Below are 23,786 nucleotides of genomic sequence, written 5' to 3' on the forward strand. Positions count from 1 at the left end.
AGTATAAAAATAAAAAAATAAAAAACCTCTTGAATCAAAATGATAAATGGTGCAATATATTAAAAAACTGAAGTTCTTTCATGAGTTAACAGACGGATAGATTGACATTTATATTTAATATTACTTTTCAGCATTCCTTAATGTCACATAGTAGATTGTAAGCATGTCGTCTTATCCTCATATCTATATATCAAAATCAGAAAACTATTATTGCCAACAGTTTTTGTTGTCATGGCAACACAAAATAACATATACATATTGAAAATAAATTATAAATGTTAATAAAATACATTCAATTTAATTTAACGATATTATATATAGATATGTATACTGTAAATCAATTTAAAAAAAAAGCACAATAGTGTAAATATAAAACAAATACAGTTGAAATATATTTACCGAATTTTGGTGGTTTAGGGAATAATAATAATAAACTTCTTCATTATGATGATGACATAAGAGGATCATTTACTATTAAAATTAGAAAAGAAAAAGAAAGAAACACGTCGGTCTGTATAAAAATGTATGTATGAGTTTATCGTATGTAGGTTTGTATCTCTTTTCCTTTTTTGAAATCCCTTTTAAAAGGTAAATATGTGTTTTCCCTGCAGTTCAACTGACAAGATTATCGGATTTAGTTACATAATCCAATCAATTAGAGAAACTAGACTATTAGGACCGGTTCAGTTCCAGTTCCTCTGCATCTTAAAACAGCAAATATTTCATTTAGAAATGTAACTTTTTATTTCACCAACAGCTTTATAAGGCACAATCCAGAATGTACTACATGGTGTCACAACACGATCTAGAGCTTGTAATCCATACGTTTGTGTCTTCTCGTTTAGACTATTGTAACAGTTTATTTTCATGTCTAAACAAGAAGGATCTGTCTCGCCTGCAGTTAATACAAAACTCTGCATCTCACATCTCCCCGAACCTTAAAACTCTTCATTAGCTGCCAGTTTCTTTCAGCATCAATATTAATATTCAGCGTTTTACAAATAACTATTACTTACTTACATACTTCTACTTACTTGCACAAATATTATACAATTATCTGGTTTCTATTTATTTTTTATGAATCCATGATTGACGCTCAGATGTTGGTATTCCTGTTTATTCTAAATTAAAAGATTCAATAAAAAAGCTATACTTGAATAATAATAATATTAGATATTTAGGTGGAAAAACAATCTTATTTCATGTAGCATTATAGTAAGAATAACAGTATTATTGTAATAAAAATATTTTCAACACAGCTTTTATCTCATCTATTTTTAGCCAAGAGACTGAAGTGAGTTTCAATCGTGTTGCTAAGCTGTTGCTAAATCTTCTTGCTCTCTCTGGTTAATTATTAAATGTATTTAAACACATACTGTCAAGTCGTTATTGTGAAACTCTACTCTTTTATTATGGACATTAAAGCTAACCGTGTGCTAATGCTAACACAACCCCAAGGTAGTTAACATCCAGAGAAAAATAGGTCAAGGAAGAGAAGCAGCCTTGACCTGTGGGTGAAAGGAGAAAGCAAACTGATAATACTTGGCAAGGATCGTTCATCACACGTATATAAAATCATAAAAACATAATTGCACCTTCCTTTCGTACAAACCAGTCCTTTAGCTCGATCAAAGATTTTTTTTTAATGAGTTTAACTTCCTGGATCCAAACATAGATCAACTAACATCAGCAAATGCTCCGAAGCTTTTATAGCTAAACTCAGAGTGATAGAATAACCTTTATAGTAGAAGCTGAATACAACTCGTGTGTGTTACTTCATTGACTTCAGCCTCAGACCAACATAAATAGAATATAAAAAGTTTGACTTTAAATTGTCAATAGCAGTGTGTGTGCGTAGGTGCGTGCGAGTTGGAAACCAAATAAACTCCCCAATTTTGGATCATTTGTAAAGTAAATTGTAGCTAAAACTGGCTTAACGACTTTATCTTAATGTGTTTATCGCCTGATCCAGCAGAACTCTGTCCTGTTACACTGACACCTGATCAGTTGAGGCTCCGGACTTATATTTAAAAGTGACCATTATTCAGGGAATGATAGGAAACAAGTAGTTTCTTCCTGGTTAAATATATCTCTTATTTCACAAAATAAGCAGTTGTGATGCGGCAAATATTACTTGCACAAACACGAATGATTTGGTTATGAAAATAAAAAGTTAATAAACCGTCGTTCTCGATAGTTGGATTAGACGTTGGACTTGTGTTCTGGCGAGAGAAGAGATTGATGGGCAGATGATTGTTTGTGATCTTCACACTGTGTCACTTTTGTGTAGCTCAAGATTGAACAGTGTTACTATCTAAACAACAGGGTCAGCAGAGGTCGTCACAATCCTTTGTTTACAGGTCAGGAATTTGAGCGCTGGAAGTGCAAAACTACTACTACGACTATTCATACAAATTAAAAAAATTATGAAACAAATTTACAAACTATTGAAAATGTTTTACGAACAATAAAAACTTCTAAAATACATTTTAAAACTATTAATTGTTTAAAAACTACTGAAAAACATTAACAAACTCAAAAATAAAATTAAAAAACGTATTTATAAACGCTGTAGGTCTTTTGTGAGTTTTTAAATTTGTATCAATGTTTGTAAACTTCTATAGTTTTTACATCTGTATTGCACTTCACAGAGCCTGCAACAGACAGACGGACATTTTTTAATTTTATATTTTGCTTTAGCATACCTAACTTATGAATAGGTCAATATATTTACTATAATTTAATATAAACACATTACCTCAGTTTAAGCTCGGTTTAGCTTATTCAAAGTACCTAATTTAGAATAGATTTAAATAAAGTTTTTATATGAAAAGTCATAGACATGGTTCATTTTTACAGTCGCACTCAAGCGCCAAATCTGCCTCTAGTGGTAAGAGGTCGCAGCTGCGCAGATAAGGAACTCAACATGCATTGTGGGAGATGTAGTCTTTGGTCATAGAAACACTTTTAATTGGTTTACAATCGTATTTAAAGCCAACATTCTTGGATGTCAAGCTCTCAGAGGTACAGCGGCTTTATTATAAGACACAAAACATTACACATCATCATTAAACACAACTTAATGATCACTTTTTAAAATTAAAAAACTCATCTTAAATCAACAAAACGCAAGGTAATTTTTTCTGTAAAAAACCCCCCATATCAAATCACATAAAGTCAAAAATAGTATATAAAAATGACATCAGGCTAACCCTCTTCTCCACTCTGTTTTATCAAAAAACAATCATATCTTTTTTATTTTACTATGAATAATGTTGTCAAAACATGGCAAAGGAAAATAGCTTTTAAAAAAGTTTCTCGTCCAGTCCTTCAAAAATCAAACTTTCATCTGAGAACTTTAAACACTTTCTGACTCCTCTCAGTTAGGTTCACAGTTTGGTGTCTCCGGTTGCGATGGAAATGTAGAGGTCGGCTGTCAGCGGAACGAAGCTCTTCTCAGCGCCGTCCAGGATATAAAGAGGGTCTGGGATGAGGTCTGGGTTAAAGCCCTCCTTAACTAACTTGACCTTCAGCTGCTTGAAGGTCGCCGTCACCTCCACGTCTTTCTACAGGAAAGTAGGAGCAAACGTGACATTGAATCATTGCACGCTCAGATGAAGACTTTTTAATGAACTGTAAAATCCTGCCACAATATGTTGGATTGAAACTCAGATCTCAATGACCATCCATCATGTTGAAATAATGTATAATCTGTCAAATAATTCAAAATCATGAACATAATATGTATATTAAATCGAATAATTGTCAACTAATTTAAAGTTTTTTTGTTTAAGAATGCTAAAATCTGATATTTTAAAGGCATCAGTGTATTTTTCTTACGTAAAACAGCAGCAGTATGAATTAAAATGTGCATTTACAATAATGACAAACTTGATTTAAGTGCATAAATTGAATTTACACACATGGTCGGAGCAGATTTTGTTAGTAGCTACGCAAAGAGCTATTAAAATAATAATGAATGCCAAAATACAATAAACTATGAAAATATGAAAGAAAAATAATAATGTTACATAGTGTTGCTTTAATATATGTAGTTTATTTGTTTATTTTGAGCATTTTTTTTTTTTTTTACAATTGTACAAACTAAAAAGAGCTTTACAGTTTAATAGATAAATATTCAATGGGAAATCATAGTCGATATAGTTCTCCCTCTAGCGGTGTTTACGCTACACTACAAGCTTCGTCCAAATGATTGTACTGTACAAAGATATATAATTATTTTACAGCAAGAGTTACTTTCCCTAAACAACTTGCAGTAACTGAGGAGAAAATGTTCGTATCCTCTTATGCTAGGAAATGAAAAAAAGACCTAAAACCGAGAGTCCACCTGTGTTCTGATGAAGCGTGGCCGGGCGTAGGCAGGGAGGTAGTTCACCACGTGTTGGTAAATCTTGGGTCCATCGAACTGAGCTCCTTCTTTGATGGTGACGGCTGCCATCCCGATACGACCCTCGTGTCCTGAACACAAACACCCTCGGGTTAAAACGTCGGCTGCGACACGAGGGAAGGTGGAGTTAAAAACCTGGAACTACGACGCCGTAAACGTTGGCCTCTTTGAGACAATCACACATGGTCAAGATGTCCGACACCTCAGTCGTAGCAACGTTCTCTCCTTTCCACCTGCAGGAAGAAACAAGATCGTTACCAACAGCCATTCTTCTTCATTTAAAAAAAAGACATTTGTCCCAAATTATCATTGTACATTTGTCAAGTTGGTAAATGTGTGTTAGATTCAAAATCAACAATTAAATCATTTGTTAATTATTTACTAATCTTTGAATATTTTCGCCTGCAAAAATAACAAACAATTACAACCAGAATAAACGTTTTTGTTTTTTGGTTCAATAATAGAATTAAAAAGGACGTTCACACTGTTATAAAAAAAAAGTCTTAGATATAGTTTAAGGGGAAGAAAAACATTAAAGCGTGTTAAATGAGTCGAGCTCTCCAAAAAAAATATTTTGCAAGAATGTCAAGCAACCACTAGAGGGCGACAGAACTCTGTTAACTAAACCACAGCCATCCTTCTATATTCAATTCAATCGCAAAAGCGTGGCTTTGTAGGAATACAAATAATAATAATACATTTCATTTGAAAATAAATATTTAGAAGGAAAATAACACCGAAGACAGCCTAAAAACTATCATGACAATTATTTAGCAAACTCTAGTTATTCAAGTTAAACATGAGAACTAAAGTGTGGCACCTGAAAGTGTCTCCGACTCGATCCATGAAGTAAATAAAGTTTTCGTGGTCGATCCTCATCAAGTCTCCGCTGTTGAAGTACAGATCCCCTTTTTTGAAGACGTCACGGAGTCGCTTTCTCTCCGTTTGCTCTTCATTCTGAGCGTATCCGGCGAAGGGTGCGATGTCGGTGATTTTGGACACCAGGAGACCCGTCTCGCCTTCGAAGAAACAACACATCCCTGTTACTGACCAGGAATATTCTGAAATAAAAACCTGTTTTCTCACACCTGTGAGTGTCTTCACACAAAAGCCATTCGAGTCCCGAACTGGCTGCTCTGTGTCCGTGTCGTACTTGAGGAGAGCGAATGGAAACAGCGTCTTCAAAAGAGACAGAAAACAGTTAAAGTTAGCGAAGTTTGGGAAATAAATCTGTGCGTAAGTTTTAACCAAACAGGTCATGCTTTAAACCTTATCTCAGGGTCAAGGTGACCCGGTGGCCCGAAAACAAATGTGTTACAGGTATCCCTTGTGTTATCTCAGGGTCAAGGTGACCCGATGGACCCAAATCAAACATGTTTGAGGTATCCCTTGTGTTGTCTCAGGGTCAAGGTGACCCGATGGACCCAAATCAAACGTGTTTGAGGTATCCCTTGTGTTGTCTCTGGGTGAAGCTGAACGACCATAAATACATAAGCAGTGGTGGAGGTCGTTCACCTTGACCCAGAGACCACACAAGGGTTAAAGCAAACAATTACCGTGAAGAAATTTGAACGTGATAAAAGAAATAATTACATCTACCCACATAGTCACTTAACGGGGTCAAGATGGGCTGATAAGTGGGGACACCCTGGACTGGTGACTATCCTCATGATGAAGGGTCATCATAAGAATAGACACAATGACTACTTCACTTACATGATGTTGTTACAAAGAGACAAAGAGAAAATAATTACAACAATCGAGCCTTGATTGGTCTGCCATCTAGTGGCCGTTAAATAACATTACATTTCCATTAGTACTCGAAAACAATAATATTTATTACACTGTTTTTAGTTTTTTTTATTATTATTATTATCGGAGGATTTTTCAAAGCGTTTGTTTTACTTTTTGGTATAAAAGTCTCACGAGACAAAACCAAAAGAATACGAAGTTACTTTCAGCCAATCATGCCACTCATAGGAGATCACGTGACGACAGAGCAGCAAACAAAGTAGCCCGTTAATCTTTTAGAACTGTCTGACTATTATACCAACATTTTTTATATTGAATATGAATTTGAAATAGAAAATGTTTGAATTTTATCAATTTATTTAAAAAAATCAATTTGATAAGAATTAAAAAGAACAATATATTTTTTATATATTTGAAAAAAGAAAGAAATTAAAACTTAAATTCACGAATTGTTAAACTGAATGATTAATGGATAGACAGTTAAATGTTTACACAATATTTCAATACAATATCTAATCCTTGTCAACAACGTTTCGACAAATTATAGATTCAACCATTCAAGATTCAATATTCAGATGGCGCTGATATACTTCCAGTTTTTATTGACTTGGGTCGTCACGTGGAGATGGTTACAAGCACACACGCACAGGCACACGCACACGCACACGCACACGCACACGCACACGCACACACACACACACACTTGTTTTCACCCACCTGATGGATGAAATTGACTCGTCCAATTGCTCCTATTTTGCCAGCGTAGTTGATGAACCCCACGTTTCCTTCCGTGGACGCATAAAACTCTCTGACCTTTATGTTCCCGAAGCGCTGGAGAAACTCTTTCCAAATCTCTGCTCGTATTCCGTTGCCAATAGCCACTCGCACCTTGTGTTGCTTGTCGTTTTCCCTCTGGAGGAAGAGAGTTCAGACATTAAAAGAGAAGAAGATCAGTTTGTGGCTAAAGATGCTTAATTCAAGTCTTTTATTTTGTAGCATTCATTGATCAGTGAAGTCATATCGAGAATGGGCAGTTTGCAAAGTTACATGATACGGTCGTTCTCAGTAAAAGGCCAGCATCTATTCCTAGAGGTGACCAGATACAGACGGACGAGGGTTGAGGGTCACGAGGTAAATCGACACGGTACTCCATGTGATGCAACTGGATCGTCTGAATGGCCAAACATGCCTCGCTGTCGCTAAATACACATTAGGAGCATAAACAACACCCTCGAGCAACACTTGTGACCCGTATCGAGGGTTTAGGTCAGATCGTCCAGAGGAACCAAGTGATCTTTTGCCTTTTTAATGATTTCTATTTTGGGTAAGCACAACTGTGGGAGTGGGGACCGACCCGTCATCTGACTGGACCCCCGACTGTTCTGCCACTTCAGCAATATTAAATAAAGAAGTAAACTCAGTTTGGATTTCTAGTCGTGTTCTTCGACACTCTGTCGCTTTGATACTCGGACTCTGGCTCGCACTTTCAGCCGACCGTCCAGCAACATCAGAGGATTGACTCACGTCATGACTCATGATCACACATTTTCACGAGGGTTTTCTGTTCAAAACAGATGATTTAACAAAGAGTAACAAAGAGCTGACCTTTTGTCCTCCACAGTCGTCACAAGCTTGGTTGAAGGTCACTCGTTTAAGTGATCTGGAGTTAAGTAGATTAATTCTAATCTTCTTTAAGTGCACCCCTCCTTGTACACTGATCAGACTTGTGGGTCACAAAAGATTAAACATCTAGTCACACAAGACTTTCAGAGAAACTTAAAGCTGAGCTGGTGCACACATTTTAAATGACCACAGGTTTCTGATGAACAGAGACTGTAGTCGGGATCTAGTTCAGCCGAGAGGAAACAATCCAATGGATTCATTTGACATCCAGACGAATGAATGCAGTTAAAAGTGAAGAAAATGATCAATTTTATATTTAATTTTCATCGAACACCAATCATATGATCACAGGGTTGAAGGCAAAATAGCGGTTAAATACTTCACTTAAACCTTTGTTGCTATTGTAGATTTCAAATATACCTGTTTTAGAAAAAGAAACACTTTCCTTCGTCTGATTAATTTTTGCAACAATACAAGTTGTTCTGATGTCTCTCGCCCAGGCTTTCGGCAGCCGCGGCCACTGTTATAATCATTTAAAAAACTAATTTCTGAAACTGTGGAAAAAACAAAGAAAATCCATTTTTTAAATGCCGCGCAAGTTGGTTATTGCAATGTCCCACGAGTCTAATACATATATGACAAAGTTAAAGTATCGAAGTCGGAAGAACTTCTCAGTTTTACCTTGAACTCAAGTTGTAGTTGCTTTTTATTTTATTTCAAAAGTTGCTTTCTTTAGACACCTTTGCTCTGGCAAGTCAAAAGTGCTTGAACAGATTTTAAAAATACATGTTTTAGTTCTTTAAGGTGTTTTTTTTATTGATCCAGGAACTAGGAACTAAACTAAGCAGTTTGGAGAACTTATTTATTTCCTCGTCAAATATTTGTTTTAACAAGAACTTCTGGAGATGGATTTCTGTAATGAAGACCAACAAATGTGCATTCTAGTTGATCCGAATGTTTCATAAACAATATTTGTATTTTTTATAATTACATTTTGTCATGTTTCACATGTCAACGTTAAAAAAATATACAACCGTAAACTTACACAATTCAATTACAGTTAAAATTTGTCTTTTTTTAAATCACAGAAAGTAAGATGTTGAGTTGGTCTTCTTGTGCTTGACTTGTTGTGAGAGTAAACATGTGATCATTGTTTTTTATTGACATTTTTTGCATCCCTTTTATGTTGTTTTATTTTCTAATGTTTGAGACAAACGAACACAGCAATATTCACCCCATAACAATAATAATAATAATAAAAAACAGGTTAAGGGAATTTTATCTGAACTTTTAGAGATGAATAACGATATAAAGATACAATTATTTATAGAGTAAAGAACTGAGTCAGATAAAGTAATGTTTTATATTTCTATACCTTTGACCTGGCAACTTTAAACAAAGCCAGACTTTTGGACGTCACTTGTCTGGTATCGTACCTTCGGGGAGCTGCAGAGGTAACGCATCACTTCCCCGATGTACTGAATCACCGTCACGTCGTGTTTCCTGCAGTCGTCCCAGAACTGAGAGGCGGAAAACTTTCTCTTCAGAACGATGGTCGACCCTGAGGAGAAAGTGTTACAAGCCTGTTTACACATGTCTGCAGAGACATCCAATCAAAAACCTCAATGGCTTATTGGTGTAGTGCATTATGGGACCTGAAGGATGAGATGTCAAATAATAATAGACAATTATTTTCCTAGAATATTATTTTATTATATTATATATATTATTATTATTGGGCCAGTTGTTTTTTTAAGCAGCTGCTTTTTTCCCTGAACCCCCTTCACCGATTACCCTTGATTCGAACCCATGATGTCTAACTCCATAGTGATTCTAGTTAGTAAGTTAGCTAGCCAGCTGCAATAAAACGACAAGTTAACAATTGAAAATCAGTGCTTCAACATAAGTGCAGCCAGTAAAGATTGAACACATGTGGGCTCGTCTGGCAGTTGAACTCTGAACTTTGCTCTATTTAGTGAAGAAAGAAAAAAAGGCCAGCTAAGGTAGAGGCTTGTTCAGATTATGGTCTCGCAACAACAAAAGACTGTTTCATTGGGTTTCCCAGGGACGAGACGGGAAAGGAAAAAGAAGAGAGAAAATGACAAGAAGGAGCGTCAGCGTGAGGATCCAGTTACAAACTTTTCTCTCTCAACTGTGAAACGCAACAGCGGAGTCAGTTCAGTTATTCCAGATTGAAAGTCATTCCAGGCCAACTCTCAACGCTCAACGCAAACTGAGCTTTAAAAGTTTTGCAGTTTTATCTTCTGTCGTTGATTTATGTGTTGGAAAAGAAAGCTCTCTTTTTCCTCCGACAGGAATGTGAGCGGTGATCACAAGGAAAATATCTGTTCATTCCTCATTTCATTCCATTTACTTGAGAGAAACTGCTTTTAAACCTCAGTAACCAAGTCAGTTTGTCAAGTTAGAAAAGTGTAAACCTTGGATTATACTTCTTGTGTTACTTCTTCTTTTTTTTTTTAACATTTGTTAGTTATTCATTTAGCACAACAAAAGATTCAGGCAGAAAACTTGAAACATTAAATCATTTTGTGATGAAATAAAACTGCCTGTTTTAAATCAACAATTTGTAGGTTCTAAGAGGTTGTTTCTGGCTCCCCCGCATGTCAGAACAGTGCAACTGCAATGTGGTAACTCCACCTTTCTTAGTTCTTACAAACCAAATTTGTATTTGTTTACAAAACAAGGTGAATTTTCTTGTTTGTCTTGTTGTGTCAGTTTCTTTTTACATATTCCTGTAAACTTGAAAGTCTCTCAGTACTTCATATGAAGTGTAAAATTCAATCTTAAGTGTTTCAAGATACATTTCAAATACATAAGATACGTTGTTAAAAATTAAAATCTATTATATATATAGATATTAGTAAGCCTTTGTTATCTTATACATATATAATCTTATATATACGTTATGTTATACATATATATATATATATATATATAGTCAGTGATATGTATTGAAAAAAAAAGAACTTCTTTAAAGGGAGAGTCAGATATAACAGAGGAAATGGTCACTTGACAATGATCCATTAGTTGCATTCCAAGCACATGGAGGTGGAGGACCAACCCGAGAACAGATGGACAGATAAGGGGGGGAGGCATTCTTCTGTGGGGATTAGAGGAAGTGACCTCATCAACCCAGCTGTGGAATATCCCCTAAGAAATATTGTGGACGAAGGCCATTGGTAATAATTTTGATTTCAATCTCCTGTTTTTTAAACGACTGCTTTGACAGTTTCAACTTCCTCGCCTGTTTCGATGGATCCGATGAATCCCACCATGAATCCTGCGGTGTGGTACAACGGCAGGTTGACGTACAAAACATCGTTGTGCGTCACGTTGGCCGACAGCAGAGCCTGAGCCTGGAGGAGTCGGTTCTGATTGACCACGGCAGCTTTGGGAAGACCTGCAGGGACCAGAGGAAGCTCAGATGTTAACAACGAAAACTGCTCCAAACATGAGTTCCGCGACTTCATCACCCGTCGTTCCCGAGGTGTAGATGTAAACCGCCGGACTTTTGAGGCCGACGTGAGATCTGAGCGAGCGAGGCGGAGGACTGTCGGAGGCCTGCAGGACTTTGTCCGAGAAGCTCTCGATTCCTGGCGTGTCACAGTGTTGGGTCATGAGGAGAACGGTGATGTTCTGCTCCAGCAGCGTCGGGAGAATCTCCTCCACGGCGGACTTCAGTTCTGAGACACAGAAGAATGTTCTTAGGCAGGAAAGAACATGTTACCATGTTTGGTGATTTTTCATGCAAACGACTTCTGACTGAATCCAAAACACTCCCGAGCCAGAGTGTATGTTAGACTTGGACTGTTGACATTCTTAAGACAATAATCTACACAAGAAAGCAAATAAATCCCATAAAAAAATTGTAGAAACTTGGAAGCTTGAGACCTTGGCTCTTGCAGGGTTTAAGTTATGTCAGCAGGTCATAATTTAACTTGGAAGCTTGAGACCTTGGCTCTTGCAGGGTTTAAGTTATGTCAGCAGGTTATAATTTAACTTAAAGAAACCGTGTCTTTGTAATAGTCATGATATCCGGTAACAGGATGGAACCGGCGTAAATCATGGTCTTTAATGACTATTTTGCATTTTTTTTAAGTTAGTAAGATAGGTGAAAAAAAAGCAAATAAATCCGATAAAAAAATTGTAAAAACTTGGAAGCTTGAGACCTTGGCTCTTGCAGGGTTTAAGTTATTTCATCAGCAGGTTATAATTTCACTTAAATAAACCGTGTCTTTGTAATAGTCATGATATCCAGTAACAGGATGAAAACCGGCGTAAATCATGGTCTTTAATGACTATTTTGCGCTTTTAAGTTAAATAGAAACGTATATAAATAAATGTATATGTAATAAAGTTCTACCTTACCTTACCTTACCTTATATGATTATCTCAAGTACATCATGAAATATTAAATTAATAAAAACGAAATATATATATATACATACTTAAACATTTCTAAAATGATATGTTAAATATGGTTAGCCTATATTGTGAGAAAATTCTCCATAAAAAAAATTGTAGAAACTTGCAAGCTTGAGACCTTGGCTCTTGCAGGTTAAGTTATGTCATCAGCAGGTTAAAATTTCACTTAAAGAAACCGTGTCTTTGTAATAGTCATGATATCCAGTAACAGGATGGAACCGGCATAAATCCTGGTCTTTAATGACTATTTTGCGTAGTAGTACATCATGAAATATTAAATTAATAAATATATATATATATATATATATACTTAAACATTTTTAAAATGATATGTTAAATATGGTTAGTCTATATTGTGAGAAAAATTCTCCATAAAAAAAATGTAGCACACTGCCACACTTTTGAAAGGATGGTTCTAAACGATACAGATGGTGTCAGAAGTAGGATTCGTCTGAACTGGAACTGGAGTTACTGGTGAAGGATGTGTTTTTATGGAGGGAGAAAACCCTTGTTAAATCTTTTGATACTCGTTTCAAAACGACCCAGATTTGTAGAAAACATTGACGTCCTAAAAATAGTATTCTGGGGTCACACGGTAGACTCGAACCTGCGGCTGCCAGGATGAGTTGAGCCTTGCAGCAGTTGAAACAGTGCAGCAAAGACCTGCTGCGGATGTTCTGGTTGAGCAGAGCCACAGGTGAGCCCAGCTTGGCCAGAGCCAGCCAGGTGAAGATGAAGGCGGGCTCGTTGCCCATGAAAAGCGCCACGGGTTCCCCCGCTTGGAACCGCGGGTGACCCAGGAGGGCGTTGGCCGTCTGGTCGCTCCTGCGGTCAGTCTCGGCGTAGGTGAAGGTCTCATCTTCAAACACGATGTAGGTCTTGTTCGGATACGCGCGGCTCTGCTGCAGGAACCGGTCCAGCACCAAGAACGGAGGTCTCCTCCTGCGTCGACTCGAGAACTTCACAACAACGCCCAGAAGATCCCTGTAGTACAGAAGGTCCTGCCACAGATACGGACACAGGGTCTTGAGGACCAGGGGGGCGACGATGAGGGAGCCCAGCACTACAGAGATGGCGTAAAACCACATGATGGTTTCTCTTTTAAAAAGCGCCTCTTCTGCAGAAAAACAAAGTTCTAGGGGTCCGGATTATGGAAAATGGGCGGAGCTTCCCTCAAACAGCGTTCCCACAACTTTTGAAAAACATGCGAGAATGTGACGTGGGTCGTCTGGAAATACATTTGTTTTTCTTACGAAATATATCCAAAAATATTCCTCCATTATTTCACCATCACTCCATGTCAACATGTTGAATAATTATTTATACTTTTAATATCAAATTCTTAAACAACTACATCTTTCTAAAATGTATAAATGCTCGAAAAGCTTTATTTATAGAGCCTTTTTATGTGTCCTTGACTAATGAAAAATTAACTTTATCATTGACAATAAAGAAAAATAAGCAGCTTTTACAGCAACATTAACATGTTTTGTAAATTTGATTACTTGATTACAAGGTAAGTAATCTTACCTGATCTGTCTATCTATCTGAATATCCTACTCTACTCACTCTCATGATTGAAATGTCTTCCTCTCCAAGATGCAGTAAGTCCCTCATCATGACCATGTTTTGAACTTATTACTTTATAAAGTTCTCTCTCTGTCTGAAATCTGGGCGAACGAGAGGATACGAGAGCAGAGTCCATTATGACGTAACAATGGCTTCACTCCTCCTCCAGCCAGCTGTAATCACGCCCACTTTGTTTATACAACGAGCCCTTGGAGATGGGGGCTTCCGGGATTGATGACGTGCAGTGATGAGCGCTGATGCTTGAACAATCACAGCTAAGTGGATGTGGTTATTGTAAACAAGATTTCATCTCTAGAAAAAAAAGTGTTTTCAGTGGGCGGGGCTTAAGATCATTTTCTAATCTAAATATTTAAAAAAAAATAGCGTTTTGTACAAACAGACACATAAAGATGAGTACAATAGAGTCCAACATCTATTCAAGACACGTAAATCAACATGTTAGTTAAACTTTAAGCCACACAACTGGATTCTCCTTGTCAAAGGTAAGCTGAGGTGTTGAGACTTTTTATCTTGGCAACCAGACTCACACACACGTTAAAATAATAAAGCAAGTCTAAATGATCAGTTTTATGATTCCCTTCAGTGAAAAAGATAAAATAGAAAAGATAGTTGAAATGAACCTGAGTTCAACTCAGGCTCATTTCCTGAACTCTTTTCCTGGGAAAGTTCTAGAACAACGGCACCTCTCATAAATTACAAATGAAACATATTAAAATAGTAATCACGGGTTGTTAGTAGTTTGAAGCTTGAGGTGGATTGAAAAAAAGCATATAATAAAGATAAAATAGTCATATACGTTGGTTCCCCTTAAACTGTACTGACAGTAAAAAATCTAATTTTCTACACTATCTCGTGTCGATCTATCTAGTTCGACATTATTGCTTCATGAACACATGAAGCACAGATTTAAATGACACTGAGAGTAATTCCAATAATCAGTGTAAATACATGAATGTACTTTTTGTGATTCATTTAAATGTAAAGAACAAGTGGTCCGTGTTAGTTTCTAATAAGATTGAATGTCGTGAATCATTACAAAAATATACATTTACTTGATTTGACTTGTGTCTGGTCACTTCAAAGTCTCTCAGTACTTCAAATTAAAATGAATGAACTGAAAAGAACAAAGAGATAAACTATAAAGACAGTTTGGAATCGTCAAGTGTCTGGGGTCGACTAAGGTTAATTTCCCAGCATGATTCTAGAACGAGAACCAACAATGATGCCCCTCATCAATAATAATACAAATTAAACATATCGTAAAAATATATAATGTTTTTTTTGTAGTTTATCAAATCACAATACTTTAGATTGTCTTATAAATACTTTAGTTTAAAGTTTGCATTATACTTTCACACTCAAAAACAGAATGTTTTTCAAGAAAAATGTCCTTATAGATGCCCAAAAAGAATACTGTACTATACTATCTTTAAAATGTGATCTTGATCATTTGTACATGAAATCAACATTATTGTTTCACTGTAATATACTGCAAAAGTAAGATACCTAGTTGATGATGATGAGCGCACCGCTACTCATTAAAATGAAGTGCACTTTCGAAATTAATGATGAACTACATAGTTTATGATTATGTCAGATATGACACTAAATATATAATAACATAAGAAGGTGAAACATACGAACAACAAACACGAATCCATCAGTGGACGCCTCACATGGCTGCTTGTTAGATGACGTTGTCGATACAGAGTGTAAAGAGTTGTGTTGTGTACGTGACAAGCATCAAGAGATGATGTGGAAGCATTTGGAAAGTCATCCTCGTGACCCTTGGACCATTGAATGCTGATGTTCGATCGACAATCATAAGAACTTTGGGCAGAGCCAATGATTTTTTTTTTTTTCCCCTGTTCTTTGGAGACTAAGATTAGAGGTCAGTGAGGTCGCCGGGTTGTGAAACCGCCGGTGAGGACACGCAGTGTGGTGCGAGCATGTGGCGACAGCAGCTGGACTCTCACACGCTTTGATTATGTCACCTTTGTATCCTGTGAGACTCTATCAATCCGATGACCCGCTCCAATCAGTTGGACTTTAGCAACACCATGAGATCTACTCATTCCACAGGAATATTTCACATGTCATTCCCAACATGACCTTTTTAGGCTCTTATATTAAAAGTAATAAAAATCATTAAAATGTATTAAAATATATATTTTTGCATTTAAAAAACTGTTTAAATTGAAGAAAAAAAAAAAGTCATTCACAGTCTCTGTGCCCAAAGAAAGCTTTGACATAAGTGGGCCAGCTGATAAGAATTCGCCGAGCTCAGGGGTTTGGTTTCAGGAGCTCTTTCTCCTCAAGTCACGTGGCTCCATAGCATCCTCTCGACCAATCGTCTCGCGGACACGTACACGCGCAGGATATAAAGCGCGACCCCGAGCCCGAGGCAGACTCCGTGGATGAGCAAAAGAGCCAGAGGTGGATCCTTCACAGTCGCGTTGCTTTCACTGACACTTTCAGAATAATTCGGGACGATGCTGCGAGTCAGGTGTCTGAGAGGAGGTAGCAGGGGGGCCGAGGCAGCCCATCTGATCGGAGCCATGGTTGGTATCTGGTGTTTCTTTTTTTTTTTTTATGGTCCTTGAAAAATCATCAAAACACTTTTTAGTAACTGTTTTTTTTTCCCCAAATAAAAGCGGTGTTGCATATAAGAAAAAAAAATGAATCAATGCAACAACATCGACTCTTCATCATTGATTAAATTTGTTGTTTTTGCGATGATTTATTTTTAATTATTTTATAGGAACTGTTGCAATAAAACTTTTTCTTAATTCTTTCATCTCAATTTAAGTAGATCTTAAGGTATTATTTCAAATAAATATAAGCATGTTTTAATTATTCAGTGCAAAGAAAAAAGTGAAATATTAAAAATAACTTTTGTTTTAATCGATGATTCACGTTTTAAAAAAGCGATTCTTGGGCTCCTCTGAGTGACAGTCGGCAGCTGTGAGCGGCAGATTCACTCCCAAACTCAGTGACACTGGATCTGTCCCTGAGCCAGCAAAAAAGGTTACACTATACGGCAGCTATCAGTGCAGATAACCGAAACAACCCGTGTACTCTGGCACCAAACCAAACCGCTTTCATCTTAACTTAATCTTAACTTTTCTTATCTCCACCCAGAGGTTTTTTTTATCGCAGCCGGAGCTCTAAAGGCATGTGACTAACTAGAATCCGTTGGTCTCAGGTCGGCCGGTCGGTGACTGGATGGGTGCAGAGGACCTTCCAGAGCACTTCCAGCGCCGCAGCTGCCCAGACGCAGCGTGCGGCCGAGGAGGAACATGTTACTGAGCTGGCGCCGCAGGAGTGTCCTGTGTGCAGCCACAACGAGTGGGACCCTCTGGAGGAGGTGATCGTGGGTCGTGCCGAGAACGCACGGGTGCCTCCCTTCACCGTGGAAGTCAAGGTAAGCCTCGGTCGTATCTTAAAACATCAATGTTCTGACCCTTTTTTTTGTTTGGTCCACAGGCCAACACGTATGAAAAGTGGTGGTCCTTCTACCAGAAGCATGGAGGCCAGCTCTTTCCCCCGGACCATTTGAAAAAAGCTGTTGCTGAGATCGAAGAAATGTGCAATATTCTGCGTCACGAGGGAGTCACGGTGCAGAGACCGGAACCCCTGGACTGGTCGGTGGAGTACAAGACTCCGGACTTCACATCCCCAGGTGAAGAGAGAAAAAAATGTCTTTGAAAGCGTTAAGCGTTTGTCTAAAGGTTGATGTGTGGAACAGGAATGTACGCCGCCATGCCCAGAGACATCCTCATGGTGGTGGGAAACGAGATCATCGAGGCCCCTATGGCCTGGAGGGCTCGTTTCTTCGAGTACCGCGCCTACAGACCCCTCATCAAGGAGTACTTCAAGAAAGGGGCTAAATGGACCACTGCTCCCAAACCCACCATGGCCGATGAGTTGTACGATCAGGTGAGACTTTAGTCGGAAACCGCCATCCCACAGACCCTCAGACGCTCATGTTCGGAATTCTCTCGGCAGGACTATCCCATCCGCACGGTGGAGGACCGACACAAGCTGGCGGCTCAGGGCAAGTTTGTGACCACTGAGCACGAGCCTTGCTTCGATGCTGCCGACTTCATTCGTGCCGGGAAGGACCTCTTCGCCCAGAGGAGTCAGGTAGAGTCACCGTCGATCGACAAAAGACGCATCATATCGATCGATGAATGAATCCAAGAATTCAGAATTTTTTGGTTATCAGATCCATTTTAATGGGGCTTTGTGGTTTACACTTAAATTATGATTTTCTTTAAAAGTCTTTAAACTGATAAACTGGTTAATTCATGAGTTGAAGGAAAATACAGATACACTTAAATAGAGTGATATATAAGTATCAATATTCAACAGCCATGTATCGTTTTTTATTAACAATTAAAATGCAAATGTTTTAGGTGCTTTTGTTAATTTTTGTGTTGCAATTGGACCTCCAGCCACTAGATGGCAGCAGTCCAGATGACAGAGCTAAAGGGACAAAGTAATCACCAGATCCCAGCTATGACTGAGGACGAGAGGATAGTATACAGATGGCTGATGTCTTGGCATATTTTAGTTCTATTAATTCAACTAAAAGAGAGCAGAACAATCCCAAGATGTCACTATTGTATCATATTGAAATGTATCGCATCGTTGCATCGAACCATATCTTGAGTTTATTTTTTTCCCTACAGCTCTAATCCCACCTCTTTATCTCATTCAGATTTTCTTTACAACCATGTCTGAGTGCATTCATTGATCAAGATGTGTTTTAAGAATTTCACTACTTTTATAGTCTTTTATTGCCAGTCGTCCACGTGGCAGCGAGTCTCGTAAAAATGACCCGACTCTATCTGGAGTCCTCAACCCTCCCTCGACCGGTCTTTATAGCTGCGAATCTAGTCTGACGTGTACCAAGAGATTAGATTAAGTCATAGTTTGCTACCGTTGTGATGATCAAAGCGTGGACGTTGCCACAGGTTACCAACTACATGGGAATCGAGTGGATGCGTCGCCACCTGGCGCCCGATTACAAGATCCACATCATCTCCTTCAAGGACCCCAACCCCATGCACATCGATGCAACCTTCAACATCATCGGACCGGGGCTGGTGCTGTCCAATCCGGATCGCCCGTGTCGTCAGGTGAGAAAAACCTAGCGCTGGTTTTTATTTCCAGAAGTGGGATCTGAAGGCGTGTCTCCTCACAGATCGACATGTTCAAGAAGGCCGGCTGGACTGTGGTGAAGCCTCCCACGCCTCTGATTCCTGATGGTGGGTCGACTATCTTAAAAGAGATAGTTTAAGGGTTAATATATGATTTTGTTCCACAGACCATCCACTGTGGATGTCTTCCAAGTGGCTCTCCATGAACGTGCTGATGCTGGACGAGAAGCGCGTCATGGTGGATGCCAATGAAATCACCATTCAAAAGATGTTCGAGAATCTCGGTTGGTTTCGAGCAAACACGAGATCGATCTCGAGCTTCCGCATTCCTGATGTCGTTTGTTTTATCGTGCAGGTATCAAGACCATTAAGGTGAACATCCGTCACGCCAACTCCCTGGGTGGTGGATTCCACTGCTGGACGACTGACATCCGTCGCCGTGGTACCCTGCAGTCCTATTTCCACTAGCTTTGCCAGAAACAGGCAGTTTTTATTGAGCTTTAAATCTGAATTTCTGAATCCAAATTCTTAATTGGGTCATTATAACCTCAGTCTTTAGAGTAGACGTTTGAGTGTGTGCGAGTGTTGACTGGTTAAATTTTCCTGTCCAAGACGATAACTGGGCAGTTAGTGTTAAAATTCCTTTGCCCTGATTGGATATGTGTGATCTGTTTTGGTTTGACATCGCTGTGTGACACGGTGCCTTTGCAAACAGCTTTTAAACGTGTGGAAATCGACAGACTATCCTGTAGCCACACGTATATATATATGACTGTCTTTCAATCAGTAATCTCAATATTAACTGCATTTCTGGCCTGGCTATTGTGAAACTGATTATGGCTCATATCTTTAAGTCGTAACTCGGAGGACAAGGTACAATTCGGTATGTGAATGTCATCGAAACGAGGGCACAACGGGGGAGAACCGACCTCATCTTGATCTATCAGAAGACACATCTTTTTTTTTTCCAAAGAACTTTTTATATTTAAATTATGTATAATACTTGTTACGTAGGTCATTGTCGGAATGATTTTAATTTCCTATTGCTACTGTTTGTAAAGATTTTTAATCAATTTAAATGGTAAAATATCTATTTATATTTTCGTACTCTTTATTGGATTACCCATCAAGTTGTGTTTTTATACAAATATATACAAAGAAAACGTTTGCGGTTCCATATCAGACATTGTACACCTCTGCCTCTGCTGTTTCTATAGTTGCAACTCTGGGCCAGTTATATGCTTCCTGTCACTTACCTTGAACCGCTTTGCTGCTTTTGTTTGCCCAGCCGAAATGGCATTTAAATAAATAAAGTGTAATAATGTATTGAAATAAAGTTGTTGTTTTTTTTCTGGAGCATTGAATGTATTGAAATAATCATTTATGTAAAAGTCTATTTATACACGTATACTTTTTGCCCAAAAAATTGCTTTAATATGAATATATAAAGATAACATGATGAAGAGCCTAAGAGATTGACAAAATAATCATTATATTCTATTATTATTCAACATTCATTGTGAGTAAATGAACCTGTTAACAGAAAGGATATATATTCTATACTAGCATTTTTCTCTGAGCTAATTAAAGTTGATGTTTTTATATTATATAAAAATATAATATGAGGCAGAAAAACAGTGATATCTATGGTTCACTCTCTGGTCCTGGTTGCTATTAAAATCAACAATGTGATTAAAACTTTAGTGAGAAATGATTCCTGAGAATTTCTACTTGCATTTTAACCAGTGTATTCTGTCTAGTAATAGAAATCAAATGGAATAAATTCAGTGGCATTGTAAACAATTGTGGAAATAAATATGGAATAAAAATGAATATACGTGTAGAACATAAATTAAAACTAATATTTACTTTTTATTTGTATTCATTATTTATGTATATGCCATTTTATGTTAACACCTTTATTATAATGTGTTTTATTTTATGAATCTCTTTCCTTTATTTCATTTGTATATTCTTTAATACCGCAACAAATTCCAGTGACGTGTTTAGAACGCTGGCAATAAACGTTTTCTGTTTCTATTAAACTAAGTTTCTCAATATTTACTTTTATCTACCACTGATATGATATAATTGTCTCTCAAGCACAGCTCTTAATAAATAAAAATGAAAGCTGACCAAATTAATATTTACAATGTCATGTTTACTGTGTTGCTGGTATGAGGGCGCCCTCATGTGGTGAAAACGGTCGAGGCGAGTCAAATCCTTTTTTTTCCAAGCAATGTAAATTATGAGCCTTCTGTCCTGTTTTCCTTCTTTCTTTCTTCTCCCAGTTTAACACATCTGGAGGGAGAAGGAAACTACAGGGATTCGGTCCTGCGACCTTTCCTCGTGAGGACAAGCAGCAGACAATAGTAATAAAAAACAGAAATACTCCATACGCTCTTTTTTTCAAAAAAATCAATTGAGTTTATTTGAATCTATTTTCTTTACCGTATGATTTGTGAGACAAGTGTCTGTTAAATGAATTCCAGAGGCTGTTCTGTGGTGTCATTAGTTTACTGTCTTTGAAGTTTACTCGTACCACTTGTCTGTGTGCGTCAGAGACAAATGATGAACACACACAAAAGAAAAGAAAATGTGACCTTGATCTATAAACATACATCACTATATAGACTTAACAGAAACAATACCAAATGAAAATACTTTAAACCACCACAGAATTATATATACGTATATATATATTTTTTAATCAAACAATAAAATAAAATACATCAAAGAGTTCCAGTCTTATGTAGAGTTTGCAGCAGGTAAAGTGTGTCTGGAGCATGTTTTAAATGATGTATCGTGGCCAGAAAACATGAGAGAAACAGCGATATCAGCAGCACATTGTGTACCCACAGTACATGAGAGAGGACATGTGCTGAAGGTTTAGTTTGTCTTTGTTCTGTCAGCTGCAACTTCCATGCGTTTTAAGTCCAGAGATGATTCTGTCAAATGCTCACAACAACAATGTATGACAATATTTTAATATATTGGTGTTTCTTTTTAATTCCTAGTTATTTTATGATAAATAATGTTTTATGTGTAGTTGTATTCACTGAAAATCACTTAAAATCTCAACTCAAAAATTGGCTATTGCACTTTTTACTTCAATTGTCTACTTTTAATTGCCTCTTAATACGTTTTAATGTACTTTGCCGTTTTATGTGCGCTGACCTTGAATGTCCAGAAAATGCACCTTCAGATCAAATATATTATTATTTACCTTTAATTTAATGTGTTTTGGATTTTTTTTGGATTTCTATTATTTTTTATTTTTTTTTACATTTTATGGTTATGTATCATGTTTTATTTTAATATATCGTACTTTATTAAGCGCTTTTTTTTCATTTATATTTTATCTAAACAACATTTTATCTATCTATCTATCTATCTATCTATCTATCTATCTATCTATCTATCTATCTATCTATCTATCTATCTATCTATCTATCTATCTATCTATCTATCTATCTATCTATCTATCTATCTATCTATCTATCTATCTATCTATCTATCTATCTATCTATCTATCTATCTATCTATCTATCTATCTATCTATCTATCTATCTATCTATCTATCTATCTATCTATCTATCTATCTATCTAATTAAAAATACATTTTTAGGACAATTCCATAAATTATTAAACAAATGTTTATTGTGTACTCAACAATCGCAATGGTATAATATTAACATAATCAAAAACTGTCCTAAAAATGTCACTTATTGTTAGATTTAATTGACTAAGCTAAAAAAAAAACATGAATATACAAAATTGTTCATAAAAAAAACCTTGTGTTTGTTCTTTCCAAATTTAACAGAAAGATGTGTTGCTAACTGTAAGGAATTTAGCGTACATGTTTTGGATTGATGCGTGGATTTAAAGCAACAATAACAGATGTGTGGATGAAGATGGAAGAATAAAAACACGTGATTGATTATCTCATGAGTCGGAAACCAATAAAATGTAAATTGTATTAAAAACAATAAAGGGAATATTTTAATTCATTATTGTATTCTGTACTGCCGCCAAAATAAAAATCCGGTGTTGTGTTTACAATACTGGCAATAAAAGTTTCTGATTCTAATTTAATATGGCTGCTTAATTCAATTAAATCAATACCACTTTCACACGTGTCAATCCTGTCTAAATAAAAGAAAAACAGGACATTGTTATCATTGTTTTAGGTCTGGATATCTATTGAAAAAAAAAAAGAAAACCAATACAAATCTTTTAAGAAACATCTTAAGACGTTTTTATTTGTTCAGGCTTTTCCTTGATTATCTGGAACTCCTGTTGTGCTATCAGTTTTATATTGATCTTTAAAGTATATACTTTATTGAATATTGTTTTTTTTTGTTTAAGCGCTTTGTGACCCTGGTCTTGAAAGGTAAGGTAAGGTAAGGTAAGGTAAAACTGTATTTATCCCTCAGGATGAAAATTGTTTTTTCCAATAGCCAATACATACAGCAATTTTTTATAAAAAATAAATCAATCAAAATAAAATAAGAACAAGAGAAATAAAGAGAAAGAACACAATTACAAAATCTAAGTCTAACGATAAAGACAAAGAACATAGATCAAAGAAAAAATATCGCTATACAAATAAAAATGACTTACTTTCTTACAGGTTCCTGAATATTATGACTGATGATACTATTTTTTTTTACAGGATTGATTCTAACAAAAGAATACAATAGTATTAAAAAAAAATAGCACCAATCTTTAAGTTTATTTTGTTCAGCTTTTGTAAATTTCCACTCCAAGCTTTTTTTCTTTCAGAAGAAAAAAAGTCTTAA

At 36.7% G+C, this 23,786-nt stretch overlaps 2 protein-coding genes across 2 annotated transcripts; one reads left to right on the top strand and one right to left on the bottom strand.

Annotated features, from left to right (window-relative positions):
* Positions 1-2,941: 2,941 nt before the first annotated feature.
* Positions 2,942-13,356, bottom strand: LOC148076503 (long-chain fatty acid transport protein 2-like). The gene is made up of 10 exons (XM_087793835.1): positions 12,837-13,356; positions 11,278-11,487; positions 11,049-11,204; positions 9,220-9,344; positions 6,878-7,072; positions 5,497-5,587; positions 5,229-5,427; positions 4,544-4,641; positions 4,349-4,479; positions 2,942-3,566 (listed from the first exon to the last, which is right to left on the bottom strand). The coding sequence occupies exons 1-10, from the start codon at positions 13,315-13,317 to the stop codon at positions 3,390-3,392; spliced, it is 1,863 nt and encodes a 620-aa protein (XP_087649961.1). The 5' UTR covers positions 13,318-13,356; the 3' UTR covers positions 2,942-3,389.
* Positions 13,357-16,253: 2,897 nt separating this feature from the next.
* gatm (glycine amidinotransferase (L-arginine:glycine amidinotransferase)) lies at positions 16,254-19,515 on the top strand. Its single transcript, XM_087793131.1, has 9 exons — positions 16,254-16,380; positions 17,025-17,243; positions 17,306-17,501; positions 17,568-17,758; positions 17,828-17,965; positions 18,799-18,963; positions 19,029-19,092; positions 19,152-19,268; positions 19,340-19,515. Exons 1-9 carry the CDS (start codon positions 16,312-16,314, stop codon positions 19,450-19,452), a joined length of 1,272 nt encoding a protein of 423 aa, XP_087649257.1. The 5' UTR covers positions 16,254-16,311; the 3' UTR covers positions 19,453-19,515.
* The last annotated feature ends 4,271 nt before the right edge of the window (positions 19,516-23,786 follow it).

Source organism: Callionymus lyra, chromosome 6 (assembly GCF_982586985.1).
Source record: "Callionymus lyra chromosome 6, fCalLyr1.hap1.1, whole genome shotgun sequence".
Taxonomy (NCBI): Eukaryota; Metazoa; Chordata; class Actinopteri; order Syngnathiformes; family Callionymidae; genus Callionymus; species Callionymus lyra.